At 36.2% G+C, this 25,097-nt stretch overlaps 2 protein-coding genes across 3 annotated transcripts in view; both read left to right on the forward strand.

Annotated features, from left to right (window-relative positions):
• Nucleotides 1-25,097, forward strand: part of LOC129739228 (ATP-binding cassette sub-family G member 8) — a 131,693-nt gene that overhangs the window by 75,866 nt on the left and 30,730 nt on the right. The gene's annotated exons all lie outside the window — the stretch shown is intronic.
• LOC129738194 (uncharacterized protein K02A2.6-like) lies at nt 22,797-24,385 on the forward strand. The gene is made up of 2 exons (XM_055729385.1): nt 22,797-23,042; nt 23,099-24,385. Exons 1-2 carry the CDS (start codon nt 22,797-22,799, stop codon nt 24,383-24,385), a joined length of 1,533 nt encoding a protein of 510 aa, XP_055585360.1.

The raw sequence follows: 25,097 nt of genomic DNA on the forward strand, positions 1-25,097 counted from the left end.
GTTCTTGAAATAATTACTAAATTATGAAATGAAGGATCAATTTCTGATATCATATGGTGACAAAAATCACATTGGTGCAAAAAAAAAATTAGAACTGATTTTAACTGATTGGGGAGTTTTGAAAATATTGTGCATATTTGAATAAAACTGTAAAATGTAACAAAGACATTGAAAATAAAGGTTTTGATTAAAAGATCATCTTCTCGATGACTGCGAGTAATTTTGACTTCTGAGAAAAAAGTTGCATAAGTTTTCTTTTAGATTTTTTTAAGTCTGCTCCAGTTACCCCGATAACCAATATTTATAATTTTTCCCTCTATACGAAAGTTGCTATGAATCCTAAAAAACCCAGCGCCGAGCGAAATTTTCGATTAGGCGACGGTTTGTAGGACGTGCATATGTTGTCGCTGACGGTTCCGTAATAGAATTTTTTCATGCATCATCAATAACTTTTTCATCTTTTGAATAAACAACATGCTGTCCTGCTCTCTGGAAAAAATCGGTTATATTCCCTGCATTCAAAAAAGGAAACAAGCAGGATGTTAAAAATTACAGAAGAGTTACTTCGTTATGCGCAGGGTCAAAACTACTCGAAATTCTGTTATCGAAAAGCTTGATGTACAAATCAAAGTCTTACTTGTCTACTGAACAACACGGATTTTCCCCGGAAGATCCATTAACACAAATTTAACTCATTTCACATAATTTTCTCTGAAATGTATGGAAAAAGGTTACCAAATCGACACAATATACACCGATTTGAAATCAGCCTTCGGTCGTGCCAACAATAAAATTTTGCTTGCTAAGCTTGGTAAATTGGGACCAGACATTATTCTAAACTGAATGGAATCGTATCTTAGCGACAGACAAGTGTCAGTAAAAATTGGATCATATGAATCGGAAGAATTCCGGAATCCTTCTGGCGTCCCTCAGGGCAGCAACCTTGGTCCGCTACTTTTCTCCATCTTTTTCAACGATATTCTTCTACTACTTCCTGAGGAGTGCAGATCGGCTTATGCAGACGACTTAAAAATTTACTGTAAGATAAAAACGATTTCTGACTGCCAGATGTTACTACGTTACATTAACGAATTTAATGACTGGTGTTGCGTAAACTGCCTAGTTATTAGCATTCCAAAATGTGCAATCGTTACAATATCTCCGGTTCCCCCATTGAACGTTGCACATCTGTTAATGACTTAGGAGTGATTTTGGATGAAAAATTGACTTTTAGTGAACACAACTCGGCGATAATTGCTAAGGTTAATAGAAATCTTGGCTTCATCATCAGAATTTCCAAAGAATTCCGTGACCCCTACTTCCTGCGATCTCTCTACCTTTCGTTAGTCCGATCAATTTTGGAAACCACTTCGGTTGTATGGAGCCCAAATTCCAAGTTTTGGTCGAACAGAATTGAAGCAGTCCAAGCTAGATTTATTAGATACGCATTGAGATTTCTGCCATGGAACAACCAGTATGAACTTCCCGAATATAGCCAGAGATGCCTATTGCTTGTAATGGAAACTCTTCAGAAACGCCGTATAACAGCCCGAGCTGTATTTCTTAAGAAAATACTGGATTGTGAAACCGATTGCCCCACCTTACTTCGTGAAATTAACATCAACGCTGGTCCACGGATGTTAAGAGGCCGGGAATTTCTCCGTTTTGGCTTTCATCGACATAACTATGGTCAATGTGAACCTCTCCGAATGATGTGCAGAATCTTCAACTGGTTCTACGAAGACTACGACTTTAACACAACCACTGCTGTATACAAATCAAGGATCAGGAATTCTAGCAGATTACGTGAACTTATCTCATTGATTAATAGTTAAAAGTTTTGTATCATATAAGTTTTTCAATATATTAGTGTCATGGAGACACTATTGTCAGATGATTGAAATATAATTAATAAATAAATAAATAAATGCTTTCTTGGGCAAATTTGTTGTACGTAAAAACTCGCATCTTTTGGTGGTCTTCGTTTTTAAAAAGCATAACGCAAAGTATACACTTTCTAGACGAATTAAATAAAAATCTAACGATAAGATGAAATAAAATATTAGAAAATGCATGCTAAAAAACCTATGAAACCAAAAATCGATTTTTTTTTATTTTTCACGTAAAGTTTGGAACCTAAACAAAATTTAAAAAATATAAAACTCATATGTTTAGTGTAATAACTCTAAACATTATTTTTCTGAGTTGCCACCCACCATATTAAAGTTTGGTTCTTACACCTTAAGCTACCATTTGAAGGTTGAGCCCCCAGAACTCCAGACATAAGGCAATTTTGGGCCACCCGAATACACAGCCAAATCTTGTCAGCATCCCGGTTAAAAGTAAAGGTACATTTACTATCCATTTTAACAAAGCCGGGCCCAATGCAAGGCAATGCAAAAAAATCTGTGTTTTTAAGAAAAAAAATTTGACTTTCTTTGATTTTACCCCAAAATTCAGTGATACCTAGTTTTTTTTTTTTTATACTTGTGAAAAATCAATAACCATTACCAATCTTTTCATGTTAAAAAAAAACCAGAATTTATGGTGACATAAAAATTTTAATTTTGGCAACACGTGCAAAATTTAAAACATCTTTGCAATCAGTGAACAATTCCAATTGTTTTGTTCTGTGACACAAAATCTGTGAATAAAATAAGCTCAAAATTCTGTGAAATTATAGATTTTTCTGTGAATTCGGCAACCTTGCACCAATGTGCAGTATTGAACGCAGAGACAACTGGAACAGGAAGAAACGTGCACATCAGTACCATACGTTTCCATGGTAGGACAGTTCTAATGTTGCAAACTAATATGCTGAAAGTAGTTAGCTCCTGGTAACGATTCTGGATTATTCTTCTTCTGTGGATGGATATTTATTTCCCACAGAAATCCAAAATTTAATGGTTTTTTATCTCTTCTTGGTAATAAAAACTTTAATTTAATGCTTAAGTTCCACAACAAGGATCTTAAAGTTTTGGATTTCTGTGCTCTTCATCTCAGGCCATCAACCTTGGATATAGCGCCAATGCTCGCTCTTGAAAAGAAAAATTGATAAAAAGAAGAACGTGATTAGAACCATCATGAAATTTTCTGAATTTCACTTTCAAAAGATTTCATGGGAAATAAAAATACTATTCAACATGTTTACTTTCGCTGACGAATGGCCCCAAATATTAAAACACAAAATTCGATTAACATGTACATCATTAAAAATTACCCTATTGAAAAAAGCTATAGCTGTTCTAGCACAACAGAAGAAAGAAAAGTGAAGTTTATTTGGTTCTTTTATATGTTTTTACAAAACCGTTTTCCCAAAGTTTATAAATCTATGAAATTTAAAAAAAATCAAATATTTTTCAGATCAAATTCGTCAATATAATATAGAATAGAAATAGAAATAAATAATAGAAATGACTAAGAGCAAGTTCACTGGTGTTGGAAAAAAGTGGTAGAAATTTTGACATTTTGAAAATTTTAACATGTAAAAATGTTTTCAGCCGTATGTGATAGAAATATTGCTATTTTTGCATCACAGCATGCAAAAATACAACACGTCTTGTTACAAAACTTGAAGGCCACAGATCTTGAAAATGTTTTTGCATGGGAAAATTTTCAAAATGTGCTAAAAGTGACAAAATTTCTACCACTTTTTCCTAACACTAGTGAACTTGCTCTAAGTACGTTTAAAAAGAAGTTTTTGATTAATCGCAGCAGTCCAAAAATAATGAAAAAGGTACTAATGAGGATAACTCCATCTCAAACGCAAATTACACTTTTCGTCAATTTTTGATTTGATGCCTTCTTAGACAAAATACTCATTTCATCCAATATACAATTTACGGTTAATATTTTCAACTATCAAATACTTAGCTTTTCAACCATTGTGAGAATCTTCCGAAACATGAGCAATCCACAATTTTCCCGTTCGGTTTTCCTCGTCCTCCTTGCTTGGCTTTAGTGTAAAATTGTGGATTTCCTTCAAATAACTCAATCTTTTGATTTCTTCTTTATTCATGCCACAAAATACACATTTATACTAAACACCATTCCTAACAGAAATTTTAAATAGTTGCAAAATAGATTTTCGATGCTCTACGATATCTTTCTTGGCTAGCAAAAGAGCAAAATACAAAGAACACATCCGGTCCCGAGCAAAGCTTGCTACGATCCCCACTAGTTTTTAGTTTTTATGTTGGTTTATAACAGGCATGTCAAACTCGTTTAAGTGTGCGGGCCGCATTAAAAATGTTCTATGACGTAGAGGGCCGCAGCCAAAATCAGCTAGAAAACATAACATATTAGTTTCGCGGAGTTTAGATACATTTAAATGTAATATAGTTAGAAGTAAACTTGAAATTAAATTTTGCGTTAAATTTTCATGTAAGTTTTTAATATTTAACATTCTTATATTATAATGCATTATATCTATTGTCCTGATACCAGGTTGAAGTTTATTTGTCCCCGTCACTTTCATCATTGATGATAATTTTTTATCAGATAATTTCGAACGATGAAGAGTTTTTGTAGCTTTTATTATTGAAAAAAAAAACTGCTCACATAGATAGCTACTTGCAAACATAGCAAGAATTCTGGCAACAAATTTCCGTAACTCAACGTAGCGTTCAGGCAAATAGCTGTAAAATTTTGTTACAGCCACTTAAATTTTGTTTTTGTTTCGATTATAGTCGTTTTACCATTTTTATGGCATTCGCGACTTTATCAACGTTGCAGTTGGCGGATCGTTATTGAGAAACTCATCCGGTACAACTGTGTTCGATGTTTACTCTTGGGCTCGAACTCGCGGACATCGGCTCAGGAGACAACAGACTTGCCAACTGAGCTATATCACAAGCCACAGCCACTTAAATGTATTTCGCTTTTAATAAAGAATCGCACTGCAGCTCTATCAACTCTAGTTGCAGATTATCAGCAGCTTAGGAGCAAACGAAAATGGAGATACAAACAACGAAAATTCTTGCTCATGTGAATTAAAGTCACGAAAACTGCTTTTGAATGCATCTAGTAACGATTCTAGGTGAAGTACGTATTTACCAAATGATGCAGCCTCATTTGATCTTTTCAGTTCTTGACTCGAAGAGAGGTGCAGAAGGTTTTCATTGTAAATTCGGTTTATCCATAATGGTAGCTTCGCTTGAAAGTTTTTTACATCATCACAAGCAGTTATGATATTTTTTTCTTTTCCTTGAAGCTTTAAGTTCAAATCTTGCAGGTTGCCAGTGAGATCAACGTCAAATGCAAATCCTGAGCCCAGTCGTCTGCTTGAAAATGTTCAACAGGTTCACCTTTTATTTCCAAAAATAATATTATTTCCTCTTGTAGCAAAAAAAATGTTTTTAATATTTTGTGGCAGTGTAGGGAATTTTGTGAAAATTTAAGACGGGGCTATGCGGGCCGCATTGACTAAATCCGCGGGTCGCATGCGGCCCGCAATCCCCTAGTTTGACATGCCTGGTTTATAATTATACGAGCCAAAGTACGAAATCTAGAGGTGATCAACAAAATCTGACGGAATATTCGAATTTATGCCATGACGCCAAAATCATTATAAACAGTTATTAAAACATATACACCAAAATAGCTTCTCTCTTCTGTAGGCAGTTGATACTATTCTTTAATGTAGAGTCTAAATTAAGGTTGCCAGATTGCCCGATTTTATCCGGGTTTGCCCGGATATTTGATTCAAAATTTGGGAACAGTCCGACCCGGCCCGGTTTGCCTGGATTTCATTGAAAAATGCCCGGATTTTGCCCGGATTTTTTCACTTTATTTGGCAAGTCAAACAAAAAACAATGAATTGTGTTGTAAATTTTTTTTTATTTAGCCACTTAAACAAAATTGTTTGAGTAGAGTTTGCTAAAAAATAATAATGAAATTTTTTTTCGAAGCCAAAAATACGAAATAAATATGTTTATAAATTTTGATAAAAAAGAAAAATTTTTTAAATTTTTTTTATCTTGATATGTGTTGAGTAATTCCTGGGTTTTGTCAAAATTTGTCTGGATATTGACCGAATTTTTGGTCGTCAATTTAGAAATGAAATGCCCGGATTTAGCCAAGTTTTTATAAAAAATCACCCGGTTTTTCCGGTCCGGACCGAGCTGGAAAAATTCTGACAACCTTAGTCTAAATCATTAATAAATCATCTTTTTTTTGTCAAATCTGAAACTGGATCATAACTTTTAATTTATATTTCAATTGTGTGAATGATCTGGAAACAACATCGACGATATGATTGGTGTGGATCTTGAAACTTGGCTACAAAATTCAAAATACGATTTTTTGTATACCTAATGCTAATTCATGCTAAGTTCAGATTGTCCGGATTTTGACCAGATTTTCTCACTCTATTTGTAAAATCAATTGAAATCAAATGAATGAAATTTCATTTGAGTCCTTAGAATTACATATCTTGCGTCCAAATCATTTTCTTAAACAAATTGTGGCAATAGAAACATAAACGATTTTTGGAAGCCTTATATATGATTCTGAATCGGCTGATGTATTTCGAAACATTAAAAACAGTCTTCCATGTGTTTTTCTTCTTGATTTTAACGGAATAATTCCGAAATTCGCCTGCATATTTGCATGAATTTTTGAAAATTTTTGAAACAATATGCCCTAATTATGCAAGGTTTTAGAATACAGTTGCCTGGGTTCGCGAAAAAAAATATCTAGAAAGTATCCAGTTTATTTTTCCTAATTTTCAGTTTGGATCATCATTGGTATACAAACCTGTTTCGAACTTTGCTGTTGTATTTCAATCTAAAATAAGATGAATTTTTCCATATTCGAAACTAATAATTTTGGAAATTGAATAGAAAATATTTAAAATTAAAACCATTTTGGACAGATTTGGATTTGAAATATTTATTCAAAATTTGTATGCAGAGTTGAAACATATGTAAGAAAGTTTCAAGAGTCTAGAATTGAAAACTTTAATAACAGGATTTAAATAATGAAATATAAATTAATAAATGATATTTTTTAAACTTTTTATTATCCTCAAGTAAAAATTCAGCTGGAAATTTATTTTAACTTTATTTACATATATTGCAGATCCTCCAGGTCTCTAACTAAAATCTTACATTTCCATCAAGTTCACAAGAGTAGAAAATAAACCTTATTTGAACCGTAAACCTATTCTTTACTATCATTTCTGAATATTTGTTACATTTTCACCCATGCTTAATTGGTTATGCTTTTGAATTAGATTTCTAATGTAAGTGAGCAAAAAAATGTATTTTTTTTTCCTTTTCTTGTCAAGATTATATAGTAGTTTCTATATCATTGTACCACTCCCGACTTTTATAAATTTGCAGTTGGCACACCAGTTATTGGAAAACTTTTCTGGAACAACTGTGTTCGACGTTTGCTCTTGGAGCCATCTGACAACCCTGGCCAGTCGATTAACGAATTTTGGCGGTAATGGATGTTTATTGAAATTGTGATCCGGAAGCTGTGAGAGAAAAATCCAACAGAACCCAAATATTCAAATCAAATACCGAGTATCTAAATCTTATTTTAAAATCTGTCGTTTATTTTGATCGATAAGAAAACTTTTTAGGCTACAGGATTTTTGAAACTGGATAAAAGTGGCAAATCGACACACCCTAATTTTACAAGAGTCAATCAACTTCTATGTTAAGTTCAATTGGATCACACCGCATAAGCAATTGTGAATGCGTTTCTCAAAGTGTTGAACCAAATAAACGGAACCTTCGGCCTTCGGAACTATTAAATGAAAAGCAGAGCTTCCGTTCCGTTCTCGTCCAATAGTGTGACTCGAGATCGGGGTGCCCGTGAATTTCAGATTTTAACCGGACATATTTCTATTTTTTTTTCTTGTGGTGGTCTGCAGCGCCTTGGTCGAATTAAACACCCCTCGAAGTCACCAAACCGTGACACTTCAGTGACCCACAAGTCGAACACTACAACACAGGCTATTCTGGGCTTCGAATGTTTTTTTTTTTGTAAGAAGGGCACCACACCGTCATCGAGTATCTCGAAGGAGGAGCAAAGGCTTGGGTTGAGTTGTCTCATTGTTGATCGATTTCATAACGGTCAAGCATGACATCGATTTCGCTGTAATGGGATCAAAGTTTTGGATGGTTTTTGGTCCATGAGCATTATATTTGTTAATTTTTCTGCAGCAAGGTCGAGATCTAAAGATCAACTATTGAGCAATCGTTGAGCTTCACTATTCGAAGGGGCAGTTGATAGAATGAATTTCGATCTTCATTCATCCATGAGTTGTACCCATAAAGGTGGTCACAAGAATTACCGGGTGGCCAAATAATTAATTATTTTGGACACTAGCCTCCACCAAAAATAATAACAAACGACCCATGTCATCGTAGCCCACAAAGATGGCACGAACTAAGGCCTTCGTTACGAGTGACTGAGTGAGCACATAAGCCCAAGTGCAGCCAAACAGCTTCACGGTCATTAGTGCCGGCTTCTTGCCCGTATTTTTTTTTCGGGGTTGCCTTCTTCATTAATATTTTTCCAGCAGCCAAAGCTAAGGTCAACCCTGGACTTGGTTCATCGCTGCCACCATCTGTGGCACGCGTATCAACTTTCGTTGGACTGTCGCAAAGAATAAAAAAGAGCAAATGTCTCCATCTTGGCATCCTCCCTCATGGCAAAGTGTTAATGAACTCACCGGATTTATCATTCGAATGCAAACTGCCGGGTTTGTGGAACCATAATCATCGGAATTTGGATTCCCACGAGGGGTGACCCAACAATAGCATTTCACCCATTCACCACCCCCGATAGAAGGTAAGGGTAGAGGTATCAAGGTCTTGCTTTCAAGATTCGAATGATTTACGCATCTATTTGCACACTAATAATGTCTTCGGAGATTTGTGCTTCGGTATCGCACTTTTACTTTCGCTAAATTGATTCATGCATTGAATAACTTAGTCTGATTTACTTTTATGAGTTCTCAGGTGTAGGTTACTGTTCTTCCTTATATCAAGGCAGGGTTTGAACATTTTTCATTTATATCAATGCGCAGTAAAGTCACTATTTAATCTCAACGCTCTTAAGCGGGCCATAGACTACACAAATGGCCTGTACAAATTCGATGATAACACGACGATTGTTTGATTCAATGCTCGCCCACACACGATAGAAACATATTTCACGCGAACACAACCGATTGCTGGCGAAAACAGCAACAGCAAAAAAACCATCTCCACCCCAGCTGGGAGGATGGTTTGTACAAAATATTTCGATGCCGACCGATTTTACTCCAACCGTTTGGGCGTAAGTATACACGATGCCAATCGTGTTCACAGCGACAAAATTTCATCGAATTTCAAACAAATGTTGTGTAGTATGTGGCCCGCTTTAGAATTCGGGTACAAACCGTTGCCAATAATTCCTTTTATAGGCTGTACCTCCAAAATTTACAACCACAAATCGAAACCTAACGTCATTACTTAACAACATCCTTGGCATAAGGAGATGCCCGCAAATGGCATAAAGAATCTTGGAAAAAAATCGAATGAATTTCCTTTTTAATTCCATGTATACACTTATCTAGAAGATAATTTGTGTTTGTGTTTCATGGTTTTATTTGGGATTTCACAACGATAATCTTTTCACACCGAATTCATTCAGTGTTTTGCCTGTGGAAGTATACGATTTAATGCCCTACAGAATACTCTCTTGTATCCAATCTTATCCAGAAAAATCAGCAGGGAGGGAAAAACAACTTACTTTTAAATTGTGTGAAAAAACAACAAAAATTTAAAAAAAATTATCAAAATTTGTTACTTGATTTATGGCGAAACTGTACAAGTTTCGAATGAAATTTTGAAATAATTTATAATAATCTTACATATAAAAATGCAGCGTATTCTTTGTAGCCACATCACGAATAAACGGACGGTCGGAATGAGGTGAAATTTCAGGGAGAGGGAGGCCTCCTTGCTCTCACTGGAAGGGGGGAGGGGTACATACAAACATACCTTATAATTGCATAACTAATACATACCTTATAATTGTATAACTCGAGAACCGATCAAGCAAATGGTGCCAAATTTGGCAAGGAAGTGTATTCGGATACGAAAAACTTTCCTAAATATGAATATTTGATACCCCGCAATCCTTTCAATTGAGGGATAGAAGCTGTAGAAGGGGTACCCCTTACAATTTTCTACATAACTCGAGAACTAATCAAGCAACTGCAAACAAATTTCGCATTCTATGATTATTTGAGAGCTCTCCCATTGTCCAGTGGAGAGATAGGAAGAGAGAAGGGGGGCTTCCATACTTTTTTTTGCATACCTCGAGAACTAATTGTGCAAATGGAACATAATTTTGCGAGGGAGTGAATTTGGGTCCTAAAAATGATTGAATATTTATTGATTGAATTTCATACAATTTTCAACATAACTGGATAACTTACAAAGTAAATGAATGGAAAAATTGGTATGGGAGAGTATTGGAATACGAAATTTTTCATACGATTTATTTAATACCTTCTTCCAGCGGGATGATAGGGAGAGGAAAGGTGGGAGGGGGGGTTCAATGGGCACTAGTGATGATTTCTGAACATTTGTTACCCCTCCCTACATCCTGTAGGGGAATAAAAACGGGGGAGGGGGTGTCAATTTGACACTTCTGACTAAAACCAATATATCTCTCTTGTTTTCTATCCGATTTTTTTTACAAAATTTGTAGTTTTGGAAACCTCGTTATGTGACTAAAAAAATGTTACTCAGACAATATTCAGCTGCAACTCTTCAGTTTCCGTTATTCAAAGTCAAAAAAAAATAATCAGAAAAATATGCCTTGGAAAAAAACTGTAGAATAGCTACGGAATGCTCGAAAAAATTTCACTTAGTGTCCAAAAAGCTGGAGTTAGAAAAAGTTTGATTATTTTGTTATAAGGTCGTTGACATTAATAGTTTTTCGTATTAAATAGAAACTTTTGAAAAAATATCCTTAAATCTTTCAAATGGTAACCTCCATTACGTCCTTAAGTAACATAAGTCTGTAATAATTGTTTTTTGTACGTTTAAGAATTTATCAATCAATTGAATGGTAAAAAGTTTGATGTAAGAGGGTTTTTAGGTACCTTGTTCCAGCAATGGGGGGGGGGGGGGTGGAAAAGAGAAAGAGGGGCTTTCTTACAAGTTTCATTTTTAAGGCTAAACGAGAACTCTGAAAAAGAAATTTTATGTTTTTACTTGGAAATCAAAACAGTGTCGAAAAGTTGCACTTTTTGACAATTTTTTGAAAACTGTACTACTTTTCGAATTTTTTTTCCGGTAGGAAAAGCAGGCCTTTTCAAATTCAAACTTCATAGTGAAAAACAAATATTTTATTACGGAGTGGCAAGAATGATTTTTTGAATGGATTAATTCTGTTAAGAGTATTTTGTCTATAAGAGCAAGTTCACTGGTGTTGGGGGAAATTGGTAGAAATGTTGACACTTGCAGCACAATTTTACCATCCAAAAATGATTTCAGGATCTTTAGGCGTTGTATTTTATTTATAGCACTGTTTCTATTCCAGCCGTATGTGATAGAAATATTGCTATTTTTTCATCACAGCATGCGAGAATACAACACGTGTTGTAAAAATTTTTGTAGACTACAGATCTTGAAATGTTTTCGCATGATAAGTTTTCAAAATGTTCACTCGTGTTGGGAAAAGCGGTAGAAATTTTGACACCTGTAGCACATTTTGAAAACTTTACCACGCCAAAAAAAAATTTAAGATCTGCAGCCTTCAAGTTTTTTTTTTACGACACGTGTTCTATTTTCGTGCTGTGATGCAAAAATAGCTCGATTTCTATCACAAACAGTGCTGTAAATACTACAGCGTCCTTAGATCTTGAAAACATTTTTGCATGGTAAAATTTTCCAAATGTGCTACAAGTGTCAAGATTTCTACCACTTTTGCCCAACACGAGTGAACTTGCTCTAACCAGAAAAATATACTTACAATTTTTTTTCAAGTAAAATAGATTACCGAACTTATCAAACAGTCGCAAAACGTCGACGGAAGCCCAAATTACGCCGTCCGTTGTGGTGGGTTTCAAATAAACCGAAAACGAAACATCCACATTATCTAACGCCGAATCAATCGTGTCGTTTCATTCCGTCATCGCAGCTCGCAAGAAACCGTTTATTAAGTTTGTTTTGAGAAACAACCGGCTTGAAAATGCAGCAGCAGGTTCCTGCCACCTCGGCGCAGCCTCAAGGTTACAATTGTCAACGGCAACAAAACGGCAATTCAACAGAATTCCGTTAAAATTTTGTTGTGTAGGAAACCCGCCTGATCGTCGTCAAGCACAGGAAAGTGTTGGCGGTAGTAAGTTTGGTTCGGTGTTTATTTGAATTATAAATAGTTGCTGGAGGCGCCTCGCTGCCGTCGGTTTCCGGTTGATCGTCGCGGTGAAGAAAAATCGGTTTGATGCTTCTCTGCAAGCCGTTCCTCGTTCCGGCTGGCCAGGTAATTAAAGACGGGATGGCGGGTGTATATTTACTGCTTTGATTGCCACCATGAGGACACTGTCATCAAACTGTCGTTTCAGTGAAGCGGCTCGATCAAGAAGGTGTCATCGCCTGTCCGGGAGCTTTGGTTTAATACCGTTTTTCACAGTATTCAAAGAGGCAAACTTGAAAAAATAGCCCTGTTTATAATTTTGTTCAAATTCGGTGCATGTTTGATTAACTTCCACTTTAAACTTGGAGAACTATTTACTGTACTGATATTTTTCGTCAATATTCCTTTTTGAGACAGATCAAACTCTTTTATATATCTTCCTCTATTTTACTGTGAAGTTCAAAGTAGAATTGATACTGAAATATGTGACTTGAGGTACAGTGTTTACTAGAGTGCCCCAAATGACCCGACTTCTGAAAAAGTTATGTGCTGCAGGCTGAAATTTGCATGGATAACTTTGGTTTCCTTCGACAGTTTGTTTTAGAAACGGGGATTTTTAAAGCCCAAAATATGACAAATATTTTATCCGAAGACTGCAAATCGATTCGAGTAAAAATAAAAAAAAATGGGCTAACTTTTTTAAGGGTGGTATTCATCATTGTTAATGAGTCGGGACGTTCGAACATTTCGACGCAGCATTAACCATGACGAATACCACCCTTAAAAAAGTTACCCCGTTTTTTAAGCTTAATAACTTTTTAATTTTAACTCGAATCGATTTGCAGTCTTTGGATAAAATATTTGTCATAGTTTGGGCTTTAAGAAAACTCGATTTTAAAAGAAATCGGCCGACGAAAACCAAAGTTATCCATGAAAAATCGGTTTTTCATGTTTCTCTCGAACAAAATGTCTCTAAATCCCATACAAACTTCAGGCTCGTTGAGCGACCCCTTCCTTGATCCGATCGGGCCCAAATTTAGCATGAGACCTTGCACTAGGCCTTGGATTAATTTTAGCCTGCAGCGCATAATAATTTAGAAGTTTTGAATTTCCCATTCAAATTTGGGCCAGTCTAGTGTTTACTTAAAAATGTGTCTTTTTGGTATTCTTTTATTCGACAGTAATATCTCATACAGGAGAGATAAGACCATAACGAGCACCCGGGGCGAACTGAGCACTCTTGCGTGCGTCGCACAAAAGTCAAGGCTTGCTTCTCGTAACTTAACTTATCGGCCTTATCGGTGAAAAGTGATGTCCTTTTTAATAAGAACGTCCTAAGATCCTGAAATTTTATAGACGGATAGAAAGTTAGAGGAAATGAAAGATGGGGAAATGAGCGGGTTAGTATTATCATCACATACAGAATTTTGGATCGACTCAACATCAAATTTTTAACAAAAAGGAAGAAATTGAACAAAAACTTGCATGCATTAAGCTTGCACACAATCCACAGACTTGTCTTAGACTTATCTCTGAATTGAGATTCTCAAGAATCGTAAAATCACGACAATGGCGCAGTTGATAAGATGAGCACAGATTTGCAAGGCTCAGATGAATAAGACAGAGTGGCTGAAAAAGCGCAGATTGTTAAGACTCCTGCTATGATTGTATGATCCTCCGGTAAATAAGACGAAGAGACTGAGGAAAAGCGCAGATTGTTAAAACTGCTACTGATTGTTTATTTTGATTCGGCCTTCCGGAGGAAAAAGACGAACTGGCTTTCTGGCCTTCTGATGGAAAAAGATGAATTGGCTTAGGAAGCGCTGATTTTCAAGGCTACTGCTGCCGCTAATGTTTTACTTTGGTTTGGCATTCCGGTGGAAAAAGCAGATTGGCTTAGAGAGCGCAAATTTTTTAGACTGCTGCTGATTGTTTGTTTTGTTTTGACCTTCTGATGAAAAAAGACGGAATTGGCATAGGAAGCACAGATCTTTGAAACTATTCATTTGGCTTTGGAAAAAATGCAGGTTGGTTAAGGAAGCGCACATTTTTAAGACTGCTGATTGTTTGTTTTGATTTGACTATCCGGTGTAAAAAGCGGATTGGCTCAGAGAGTGCATATTTTAAACCAGCCTCTACTGATTGTTTGTTTCGATTTAGCATTCCGATGGATAAAGACGGATTGGCTTAGGAAGCGCACATTTTTAAGACTGCTGCTGCTGATTGTTTGTTAATGAAATTTAATAGATTTGAAAGGCCTGTACTAAGATTGGAATGGAGAATTGAGATGAAGAATTTTTGAAAAACAAAATTTTGTTTTAGAGAAAAACAAACGTCGGTAAATAAAAGTTTCTGTTTAGAATGTAGGTGGGAAGGAATGTAGATATGACTTGGAGGATATGTATGAATTTAATTAAATTTAGTATAAAACAATGATAGTTATATTCGACAAAACTGAAGATAAAAAAATAAAATAAATTTCTATGGCGACGTTTGTTATCCTTTCAACAATAGGCAAAACAAACAAAACAAAGTCAGTCATTGATCTATTCTTGTGAGCGACAGACATGTCTTAGTGAATATCTGAATTGAGATTTGTAATAATCGTTAAATCACGACATCTTTTAAAGTTTTTGTTAGATTTGGCCAGTAAAGTGAATAAATCCGGTCAAAATCTGGGCTGTTTTCAAAGAAATCCGGGCCACCGGGCCGGATCGGACTTTCCTTATTTTTTATTTGTTAAATATTCGAACAATTCCGGATTTGATCGGGAAATCTGGCAAGCTTACGCTGTACTCTTTTCCTCAGTAAGTGTTATAAAAATTTTAAAATTTTAAGTGTCACGAAAATGCAACCTTTCTGAAAACATTCAAAATAAGAATGAAAAAATGATTAAAACTTCCACAGTTTATGGTGCCTGCTCAAAGGTACGATCCCGTATCGAATTCCTTTCGTGACAGGTTTATTTTTTTTGTCGTCGTATTGTTTTGGGCTTTATCGACTTTCGATACCGGACCGTTGCGGGAAAGATTGCATAAATTTTTCGAAAGAAAGTTTCCTCCCGGGTCTGGTCCGTCCCTTTCGAGCAGTCCTCCATGCATAGGTGTTTGGATGGGAGTTTCGAAACGATTCGTTCGTCTCGCGCATGCATGTCGGGGTTTCTCCACGGTTTTGGGACCAATTCAGCTCACCAAAACAAATAGTGGTCACTTTCTCCAGCTTCGGAAGGTCTGAGAGCCACACCTTGTCGTCGGGTCCAAGATTGTTTATGTGAAAAAAAAAACGAATTGATGATGATGAATATGAGAAACATTATGCTATTGATAAGGTTGCGGTTATGTATATCATAAAGCGAGACTGCTGGGTGAAAACAATCATAAACATGTCAACATGTTGACGATAGTTCGTTACACTTTTGAATTTACTTATACGACAAAATGCTTGACAGACGAAGCTTGTTGACAATTTTTTTGAGATCAAATGTTATAAAAATGCTTGAAATACTTCTCAAGTGAATGACTCAATCAAGAAAAATGGAGCATGAGTTTTTGAAACAGAAAGTTACTTACCCAATTCACTACCAACTCAAGAAATTCGAACGCAATTGTATTGTACGTATTTACAACAGCTTAGCATTTGATTGCATTTTTTTGCCCAACTTTGATTACTTTTGTCAGACCCACAGCAGCCTTCAAGAAAAAAGGTCTGAATTAAAATTGAAATAGAAAAACCAACGCACTGCGCCTTCATTGAAGGAATGAATGTGTGACACCCAGTCGCTCGAAGGCATAGAGTAGCCCCGAATCAACCCCAACTAGAAGTTTGTGCTCCATTCACATAAAACCGAATGCAGCCAGCTGGATTTGATTGGAGCCCGCGCAGTGAGTGGGGCATGCAATCTGACAAGAGGTTTCGCGGGAAAATAATGCGTCTTCTAACAGTGACATGACACGATTTGCTGCGCGGCAGAAGAAGGTGGTCGCGCCCAAGCATCAGCCCAACAAAAACAACAACAACGCCCCGCGCATAATTTAGGGCTGTTTGTCACACTGACTGAGAATGGAACTTGTAACTGGATTTTTTTTTACTTTTCTCAGTTTTATAGTACGGCGACCCAATATCCACTAACTATTAGTAACAGTACAGAGGTGAAGCAATTTTCCGAGCCGCAATTCAGAACTAGTTTCCAGTGGATTCCATAAAAGAGCGAGGTGAGCTTTGGGAGGCTTTGAAATAAACTGGGTTGGTTGAGCCCTGGAAAGAGAATTTGTCAATGGTGTGGTCAGTTAAAAAACAACATAAAACAGGTCTTGTAAAGCTGTTAAATATAACAATTAATCATGGTATTAAGAAATGTATCATTTTATCCGGAGTCACATCGTAAAAATTTTCTTAAACATCTCAAATCGGTATTGAATTTTGAACACGGCGAATGCGCCAACATAACTGTTTCGAGAAAAACACAGTCACATATTCTGGTAGCGCTGGTTTTTTTGATCGACAGTCTTGTTTTATTGTTTCGCAGTTTTATTGAATATTTTACTAGAAATACGTATTTCCAATTCTCTGATGATTTTAAGTGGCGTTATTTAGTGTGCAGTATGCAAAACCGTACTGTGATTATGTACCGTCAACTGGGGCAACATGCAACACTTTTCAACTTCAATGGCTTCTAAAATCTTAATGCTTACAGATAATCATTCCTCCTTTACATCAAAAGTTTTAAGGTTGATGGGACACCAAACTGACGTAGTCAGAAAAATTATTGGTTTTACCAGTTATTTTGAAATTTACAAAAACATGCGATTTTTACCCTACTAAGAAAATGGGGTAAGTTGCAACAAACTCTGTAATTAATGAAAAATCAAATGAAAACGATTGAAAAATCAAAGTTTTTGATAAATTTTTTGATGTCATAACACATAAAGCACCAATTGCAGTAATTTTTGGTTTGTTCGAATTAAATTTTACATTTTTTCTGTCAAAAATGTTTTTAATAAAAAAAAGTTTCGATCTGTTGCATACATTTAGGGGTAAAAAATACTATAAAATATTCTATTATCTCAAAACATGTAAATAAATCTTAGGATGGATGAAATTTTAATGTTAACAAATGCATAATGCAAAACCTTCCCCATGAGGGCCCATCAAAAGCAAGCGAGGTTTTCTACTCTGCACTCGAAATTTTAAATTTTTAATCAAATTTTGTTGATGGAGTAAGGTTATTCGATAATAACAATCTTGACTCAAAACTGACTTCAAAACCTCGAAAACTAATCCGAGATTCAGAATTCGGCTACAGATTTTCCAAATTTTCTTACTTAGTAATTAATTTCTTAATACTAAAATATATTCTGGTATCTTACAATCAATTAGAAATTGTATTTGTGTTTTCAAATTCCAGATTATGTATCCAGTTTAGGATTCTTGTTTTCGGCTCAAATCATCATAAAAGCTGCTCTGAAATCGTCGTTAAGATTTGGTTTTACATTTTCAAAATGTGATTTTCGAAAATCAGATGCTTTTTTTACATTTTGTTCATATTTTCCCGAATATGTCGTATTAGAAATACATAAATGAAGTGAAGAATAATCATTGAAACCTAAATATGTCCGATTTTCGGATTCATGATTGAGGGCCCCGAAACTGATTTCAATTCTTGGCTCATATTTATAAATTCAGAAACCGTTTTTATGTACAATTCAGAAAACGTAGCGAAATTCCTAAACAAAAATTCAAAAATTCAAACTTTTAATTTAAATTCGAAATTCTGATTGTTAATTCGATTTTAAAATATAAATAAATTCAGTTCGTTTGCACAATTTAACTGGAAATGACAAAAATTTAGTAGAATTATACTTAGTCGATTTTGAAAAAAAAGCATCCATATACCATTTTTCATGAATTAATGGATGATAATGAAACATGTTTCTTCTCTTCAAAAAATTTCACTGATTTGAATTTTTGTTGGCGGCGTTTGTTGAACATTTTTAATATTGCAGTATTTTTAAGAATGAAATTTTAAGCTAAAATCTTTAACAAAAATTGAGTTTGCATAAATCCGACTTGTACAGCAAAATTTTAATCCTTTACTTCCACCTTTGAAAATTGGATTTATTTTTAAAATTTTCTTTCGAAATTGAAGGCTTACTTAAAAAAAACTTATTTTAAGTTCAAATCAAATGAGCTGGCCAGATTTCCCGGTTTCACCCGGACTTGCTCGGATATTTTAAAAAACAAATAGGGAAAGGTTCGGCTGCCCAAATTTTGTTGAAAAAATACCAGTTTTTGTTCGTATTTATTCACATTTTATTGGAAAATCAAACAAAATTAATTGCATTATTATAATTTTAAATTTTTTCGCCCCAAAAACAAAATTTTACAAGCTAGATTCATTAAAATAAACATAAACAATTTTTTGGGAGACTGATATACGATTCAAAATCTGGTTGTTATTCGGCGAAAAAAATAATGCAAACCTTTTTTGCCTAGATTTTTGTTGAATAGTCTTGGATTTGTGTCAAATTATCCCGAATATTGACCGGATTTTGGTTTGAAAGTTTGGAAATAGAATGTCCGAATTTTGTCAGGGTTTAAATAAAATAGCCCGGATTTGCCCAGCTCGGATACGTGGGGGGAACTTCTGGCAATGTTAAGCTAAGTTGACCAGATTTTGATGCAAACTTAATATTTCAACAATCGATGAAAGTAAGTTTCCTATTTAGGTGCCAAAGGATTTTTTATACAATCCTAATCATCTTTTGAAAGATTTAAGGATGAATTTTCAAAAGTTTCTATTTAACTTGAAAAGCTATTTGATGTTTAACTCGAAACACGCAGTTAAAAATGAATAATCGAATAGTATTTAAAAATAATAAGTATTTTTAATTTTTTAAATTCATGCATTGTTTGAGTAAAAATGTCATAAAAAATAGGTAACAAAAACCACCCCCCCCCCCCCTCCTCTTCCCCAAGAGTAATCTCTTATTACGGCCGTGACTCCATTAGTTTACATTTGGCGCATTCGCCCTATTCAAAATTCACTACCGAAATGCTTTAAATCTCCATTGTAACATTTGTTTTAGTATATTTTTTTTTAATAAATTACCTTAGCTTAGTATTGGTCAAATTAAAATAACAGAATAGAACAAGTCACGGGTGCAGTCAAAATTTTCATTGTATCTTGAATTCGATTTTACAGAAACGTTAAGAAAAATAATATTCCTCCTTCCTTTTATCCGTGATTCAAAAGTTAGAAAATCGGGTTCTTTTTTTGTGTGTTGTGAGATTTTTTTTTGCTAAAAATATTTTTGTTCTGTAAAAATTGAAAATGTTAAGGAGTTTGGTAATGTTCTAATAAACAAAGGAAATTTTTTTTAGCAATGTTTACTGAAACTTGTCTGGAGGAGAAAATAAATAACTTTTATAGTAAATATACTCAACCAATATTTACCACAGTCGTTTTTTTTGCCAACAACGAAAAGGCGACAACATCAGCATCCTCTAGCGGACAAAATGGAAGCACGAAATAAGAATAGTAACACTATGTGTTTTGCTTGTTGATATATTAATGATTGAAAATCACCAAAATTTTCTTCTACAATTTGTTTTGAATTGTTTAACGGATAAATCAAGTATAAGTTTACTTTTTTTGGACGTAGTAATTGGCCTTGAGGACCAAAAATATGAAAAAAAGGGTGGAAACAAGAATAGTACCACTTGTGTTTTTCAACAAAAAAAAGATTATTTTAAAAATTTTCTGCGTAAAAATGAATAACAATGCTTCTACGAATTATTTGAATAGATAACAGCATTTTAAGGAGTTTTCTAGATTTTCAAAGGATTTCAAAGATTTTAAAAGGGGGTGTTAAGAGATGCTCTTCCATAACTAAGGAATTTGTTGTTTGAGCTGTAATTCTTTAACAAACTACTTACTTTCTCCATTAAAATGGCGATAAATGATAAAACAAACATTCTGGGTTTATTTTGAATCATTGTCAAGTCATAGCACTATCTTGCAGTTGAAACCAAATTAAGTCTCAATATTGATTTTCCAGTTTTATTTTGGCCCATATTCATCATTTCGAAGTAGTTTTCCAACACAGTTTTTGTTGAAGTTCACGCTGCAGAAAGCTTTTCCGGATTTGCAAAAAAAATCACCAGCACAAGAATATACCACCGCCAAAATTTCTTCTCATTTCAACTTTCGATTCAATTTCAAATCATACCAATAATACTGCTGGTCGTCTGGTCCATCAAGCTCCATCGGAAAGTACAAAATTATTCTGATTAGATATCGGTCCAAAAATTCACTTTTATTTACCTTGTTGAAATTCTAATTTTTTGATTTGGTGATCTTAGAATTTCCAAGGCGTTCACAAGGTGCCAAGTACATATTTCTTGACCAAAATCATCCAGCACATCTGAATTAATCCAGGATATTCGAAAATGGGCATCAGTTCGGTTTAATTGCAAGATCGTGACTTAAAACTAGAGAAATAGTGTTTGAATGTTTAAAAACAAAAGTATTTATGAATTTGAAGCCTGTTTTTTGGATTCAAACTCAGCCGTAAATCTCTGTTTCATCATTTTGCATCATACTTATAAATGTTAATGAAGAAATCAAGCAGTTTGATGAAGTATTACAGCTCAAATATCAAATTCCTTAAGGGGGGGGTAGGGTCTAACAGTTTCAAAAAATCGATTTTTTTATTTTTTCATTTTCTTATTGTAAAACATTTCAAGAATGTTGTGTCAAATTTTCAAGTCAATTGAAGCAAAACTGTAGAAGTTATAGGCCTTTATCTCCGCCTATCTAGTACTGCAAGAAAGCAAGAGCAGAAACTTCAAACGCGTTTTTCTCGAAAGCACATTTTTAAAGTCCGTGGACATCGTCATTTGAAAACTACTTATCCGATTCTTTTCAAATTTGGAACATATTTTTTACATATAAAATACCAGACCCCAACGTTTTTGTTTTTTGATTTTTTTAGTTTGGGGAGATTTTAGAGGTGAAAAATGGCGGATTTTTAAGTGAAAAATCGTAGTTTTTACTTCAAACAGCCACAAAAATTTCATAAAAATATTTTTAAGTTAAACAAAAACGTTGGGGTCCAGAAAAACATCTAATAAAAATATTTTGCTCTGATTTTTGACTTCAGATGATTCTGTGCTGAGATACAGTGTCCACCGCAAATCCTGTTTTCTAAAAGGCATCCTCGAAAATGCTCCGTCACCGGCTCATTTTTCAATATTTTTCTACGAAAAAATTACTAAATGTTCTTTTAACCATGCTTTGTATAATGCAAAAAATTTGAATACATTAGTTTGAACGATAGCTCTAGGAAAAAATCGTGAAAATGGTGTTTTTTTATACCCGTTAGACCCTACCCCCCCCTTAACGCTAAAGAAGCATCTCTTAAAACCCCATTTCAAAACCTTAAAAACCTTTGGAATTCTAGAAAACTCCTTAAAATGCAGTTATCTATTCAAATAATTCGTAGAAGCATTGTTATTTACTTTCAAATAGTAAATTTTTAGAAAAAATCTTGATTTTGTTGAAAAATACAAGTGGTACTATTCTTATTTCGCACCTTTTTTCATATTTTTGGTCCTCAACGCCAATTGCTACGTCCAAAAAAAGTAAACTTATGCTTGATTTATACGTTTTGTTAGACACTCCTCCTTGTACATTCCGGAGTCCATGGTCTTGTTTGTTACAAAAAACTGGGGTTTTCGCCCGCACTTGCAAATACCTTGCCAGATCAACCACTTTTTTGCAAACTTATCGGAAAAAACTAATTTGAACTTGCCGGGGACATCATCCCAACCGGTGGCTTTATACAATTTTTGGCCTGGAAGGTGCCCAAAATCCATCTTCATGTACTTTTCGTCATCCATGAGGGAGGATGCATTTGTAGTACTTCGTTAGAACCTTGTTGTAAAGGACGAAATTTTTGCGTCACATTCAACAGGGCATAACTTTTTCACCGATGGGTAAAAAATCAACCAAATTTTGCACACTTCCTCATTAATGTGTATTGTTCACATGCTGTCAAACTCGAGGTCGTGTTTTTCGATCCAACGAAAATGGACGTGAACCAATGCGAGTCGAGAGAACAAATTCTTACCAAACACCTGGAATTTTCTGACCTGTCGCACCGGCAGTTGGGAAAAATGTTGAACATTGTGGTAGGCCACGACCACACGACCAATCAGAAGCTACTAGAATGTCGCAGCATGCTATCATCACGCTAGGAGTACTTACTGGTATAAATACCACCCCTTGTGTGAAAGATCTGTCATTCAGTTGTCACACTTGCTTGAATAAACATATACTCTAGTTTAGCCTCTAGTCTTTTATTCTTCTGGGAACACGACAAATTGGCGACGAGAACCTCGAAGATCCCGATCAGAAGATTACCGAAATGGATATCAAAAACGCTATCCTCCGGTTCACCGATATCCTGGCCAACCAGCAGCAGCAGATTGCAGTTCTCCTACAGAACAACGCAGTTCCCCAGGCTGGAAGCGAGAAAATAATCCAGTCGCTGGCAACGGGAATTCAAGAATTCCGGTTCGACCCAGACGGCGGAATTTTCTTCGACTCCTGGTTCGCTCGGTACGAAGACGTCTTCAGGCAAGATGGGCAACATTTGGACGACGCTGCCAAGGTCAGGCTGCTCCTCCGGAAAGTCGATACGCAGTTTCACGAACGGTATCTGGACAGCATTTTGCCGAGTCACCCCGAGACTTTGACTTTGAAACAACAGTGACAAAGCTCAAGCGTCTCTTCGGTCGACAAAAATCGCTGTTCAACGCACGGTACCAGTGCCTGCAGTACAGGAAGGACGACGCAGATGATTTCACCGCATACGCAGCTTCCATCAACAAAAACTGCGAGGCGTTTCAACTCAACCGGCTTACTAGTGACCAGTTCAAAGCTCTGCGTTTCGTATGTGGCTTACAATCGCCACGGGACGCTGACATACGAACTCGGCTCATAAGTAGGCTCGAAGCCGAAGAAAGCGCCCCACCTGCCGAAGGTTGCCAGCTTACCCTGGACAAGCTGGTAGACGAGTGCCACAAGCTCATCAACCTGAAACAAGACACACAAATGGTTGAGAAGAAGGACCCCTCAATCAACGCTGTGTCCCTCCATCCCAAGCCTCCCGGGAAGAAGACGATTCCGAAGACGCCCTGCTGGCTCTGCGGGGACTTCCATTTCGTCCGTGAGTGCCCGTTCCAGAATTCCACCTGCGGAAAATGCAAACGCAGGGGTCACAAGGAAGGTTACTGTTCTTCAGCCGAATCAAAGCGGAAACCAAATGACAAGCGTCACCCGAGCAACCGAAAGATGAAGAGCATAAGTTTGGTGAAACATGTTGACATCTCCAAAAAGCGCAAATTTGCTGAGGTAAATTTGAACGGTGTCAATGTAAAGCTCCAACTCGACTGTGCGGCCGACATCACCGTAATTTCGACGGAAACCTGGGCTTGCATCGGGAAACCAACAATCAACAAGACGAACATCGTTGCGACCAGTGCATCCGGAAATATGCTCGACGTTTTGGGTGAATTCAGCGCACGAGTAACCATCCGGAACGTCTCAAAACGAGCATGCATCTACGTCACCAACCATCCAGATCTGAACGTCCTTGGCATCGACCTCATCGATACATTCAACCTTTGGTCGATTCCCTTCGATTCACTGGACGGGTCCACTTCGAACTTCCCTATGCAACCAACATTCGTCGCTGGGGATCAAGTCAAGGCGAAAATTCGACAAAAGAGTTCGGTCAAATGGATACCTGGTAGAATCATCGAACTCAAAAACGGAGGGAAGTACACCGTACTAATGGACAACGGTCGACTCATCAGGTCTCACACCAATCAACTGAAGGCCTGGTTCATCGAAGCAGCAGCACCGGTTCCAACACCAAATCTTCCATTGTCGGTGTTGTTGGATGATTTCGTTGCTCGTACGATCTTTCTTAAAAAAAGGGAGATGTGGTAGGCCACGACCACACGACCAATCAGAAGCTACTAGAATGTCGCAGCATGCTATCATCACGCTAGGAGTACTTACTGGTATAAATACCACCCCTTGTGTGAAAGATCTGTCATTCAGTTGTCACACTTGCTTGAATAAACATATACTCTAGTTTAGTCTCTAGTCTTTTATTCTTCTGGGAACACGACAAACATTCACCATTCAACCGTCTCCAGAGTGTTGAAGCGGTTGATGTTGGACCACGGCAAAGGATCTGGAAGAAAACCGGGACCGGAGAACAAAAAGATCGGCATGTCGCCAAGCTACGTCCAGAATGCAAAGAAGAGAGCTAAACTACATGCGTACAAGGTACAGAACTTGCCAAACCGCGATGAGCGCAAAAATCGACGGTTAAAACTCGGGCACGGAAGCTCTACGAGTAGCCGCTGACAAAATATGGCTGCTGTGTGATGGACGACGAAACGTATACAAAAGCCGATTTAAAGCAAATTCCGGGTTTTGAGTTTTTCACCAGCAAGAGCAAGTTCGATGGAGTCTACAAATTTAAGTAGAAGAAGTTGTCGAACTTCGCCTCCAAATATTTCGTTTGGCAGGCCATCTGCTCTCGCGCGTTTTGCCATTCTTGCAGCAGCACGACGAAGCTCCTCTATTTTGGCCAGATTGGCATCATGCCACTATTCTGAAAGTGTCCTGGAGTGGTATGAGGCCAATTTTG

The sequence above is a fragment of the Uranotaenia lowii genome, chromosome 1 (genome assembly GCF_029784155.1).
Source record: "Uranotaenia lowii strain MFRU-FL chromosome 1, ASM2978415v1, whole genome shotgun sequence".
Lineage (NCBI taxonomy): Eukaryota > Metazoa > Arthropoda > Insecta > Diptera > Culicidae > Uranotaenia > Uranotaenia lowii.

What these genes read in the sequence shown, in the direction of transcription:
- LOC129738194 (XM_055729385.1), top strand. Translation starts at nt 22,797, where the DNA reads ATGGATATCAAAAACGCTATCCTCCGGTTCACCGATATCCTGGCCAAC. An exon ending in ATTTGGACGACGCTGCCAAG is followed by an intron (nt 23,043 to 23,098) that starts GTCAGGCTGCTC and finishes GTATCTGGACAG; the next exon opens with CATTTTGCCGAGTCACCCCG.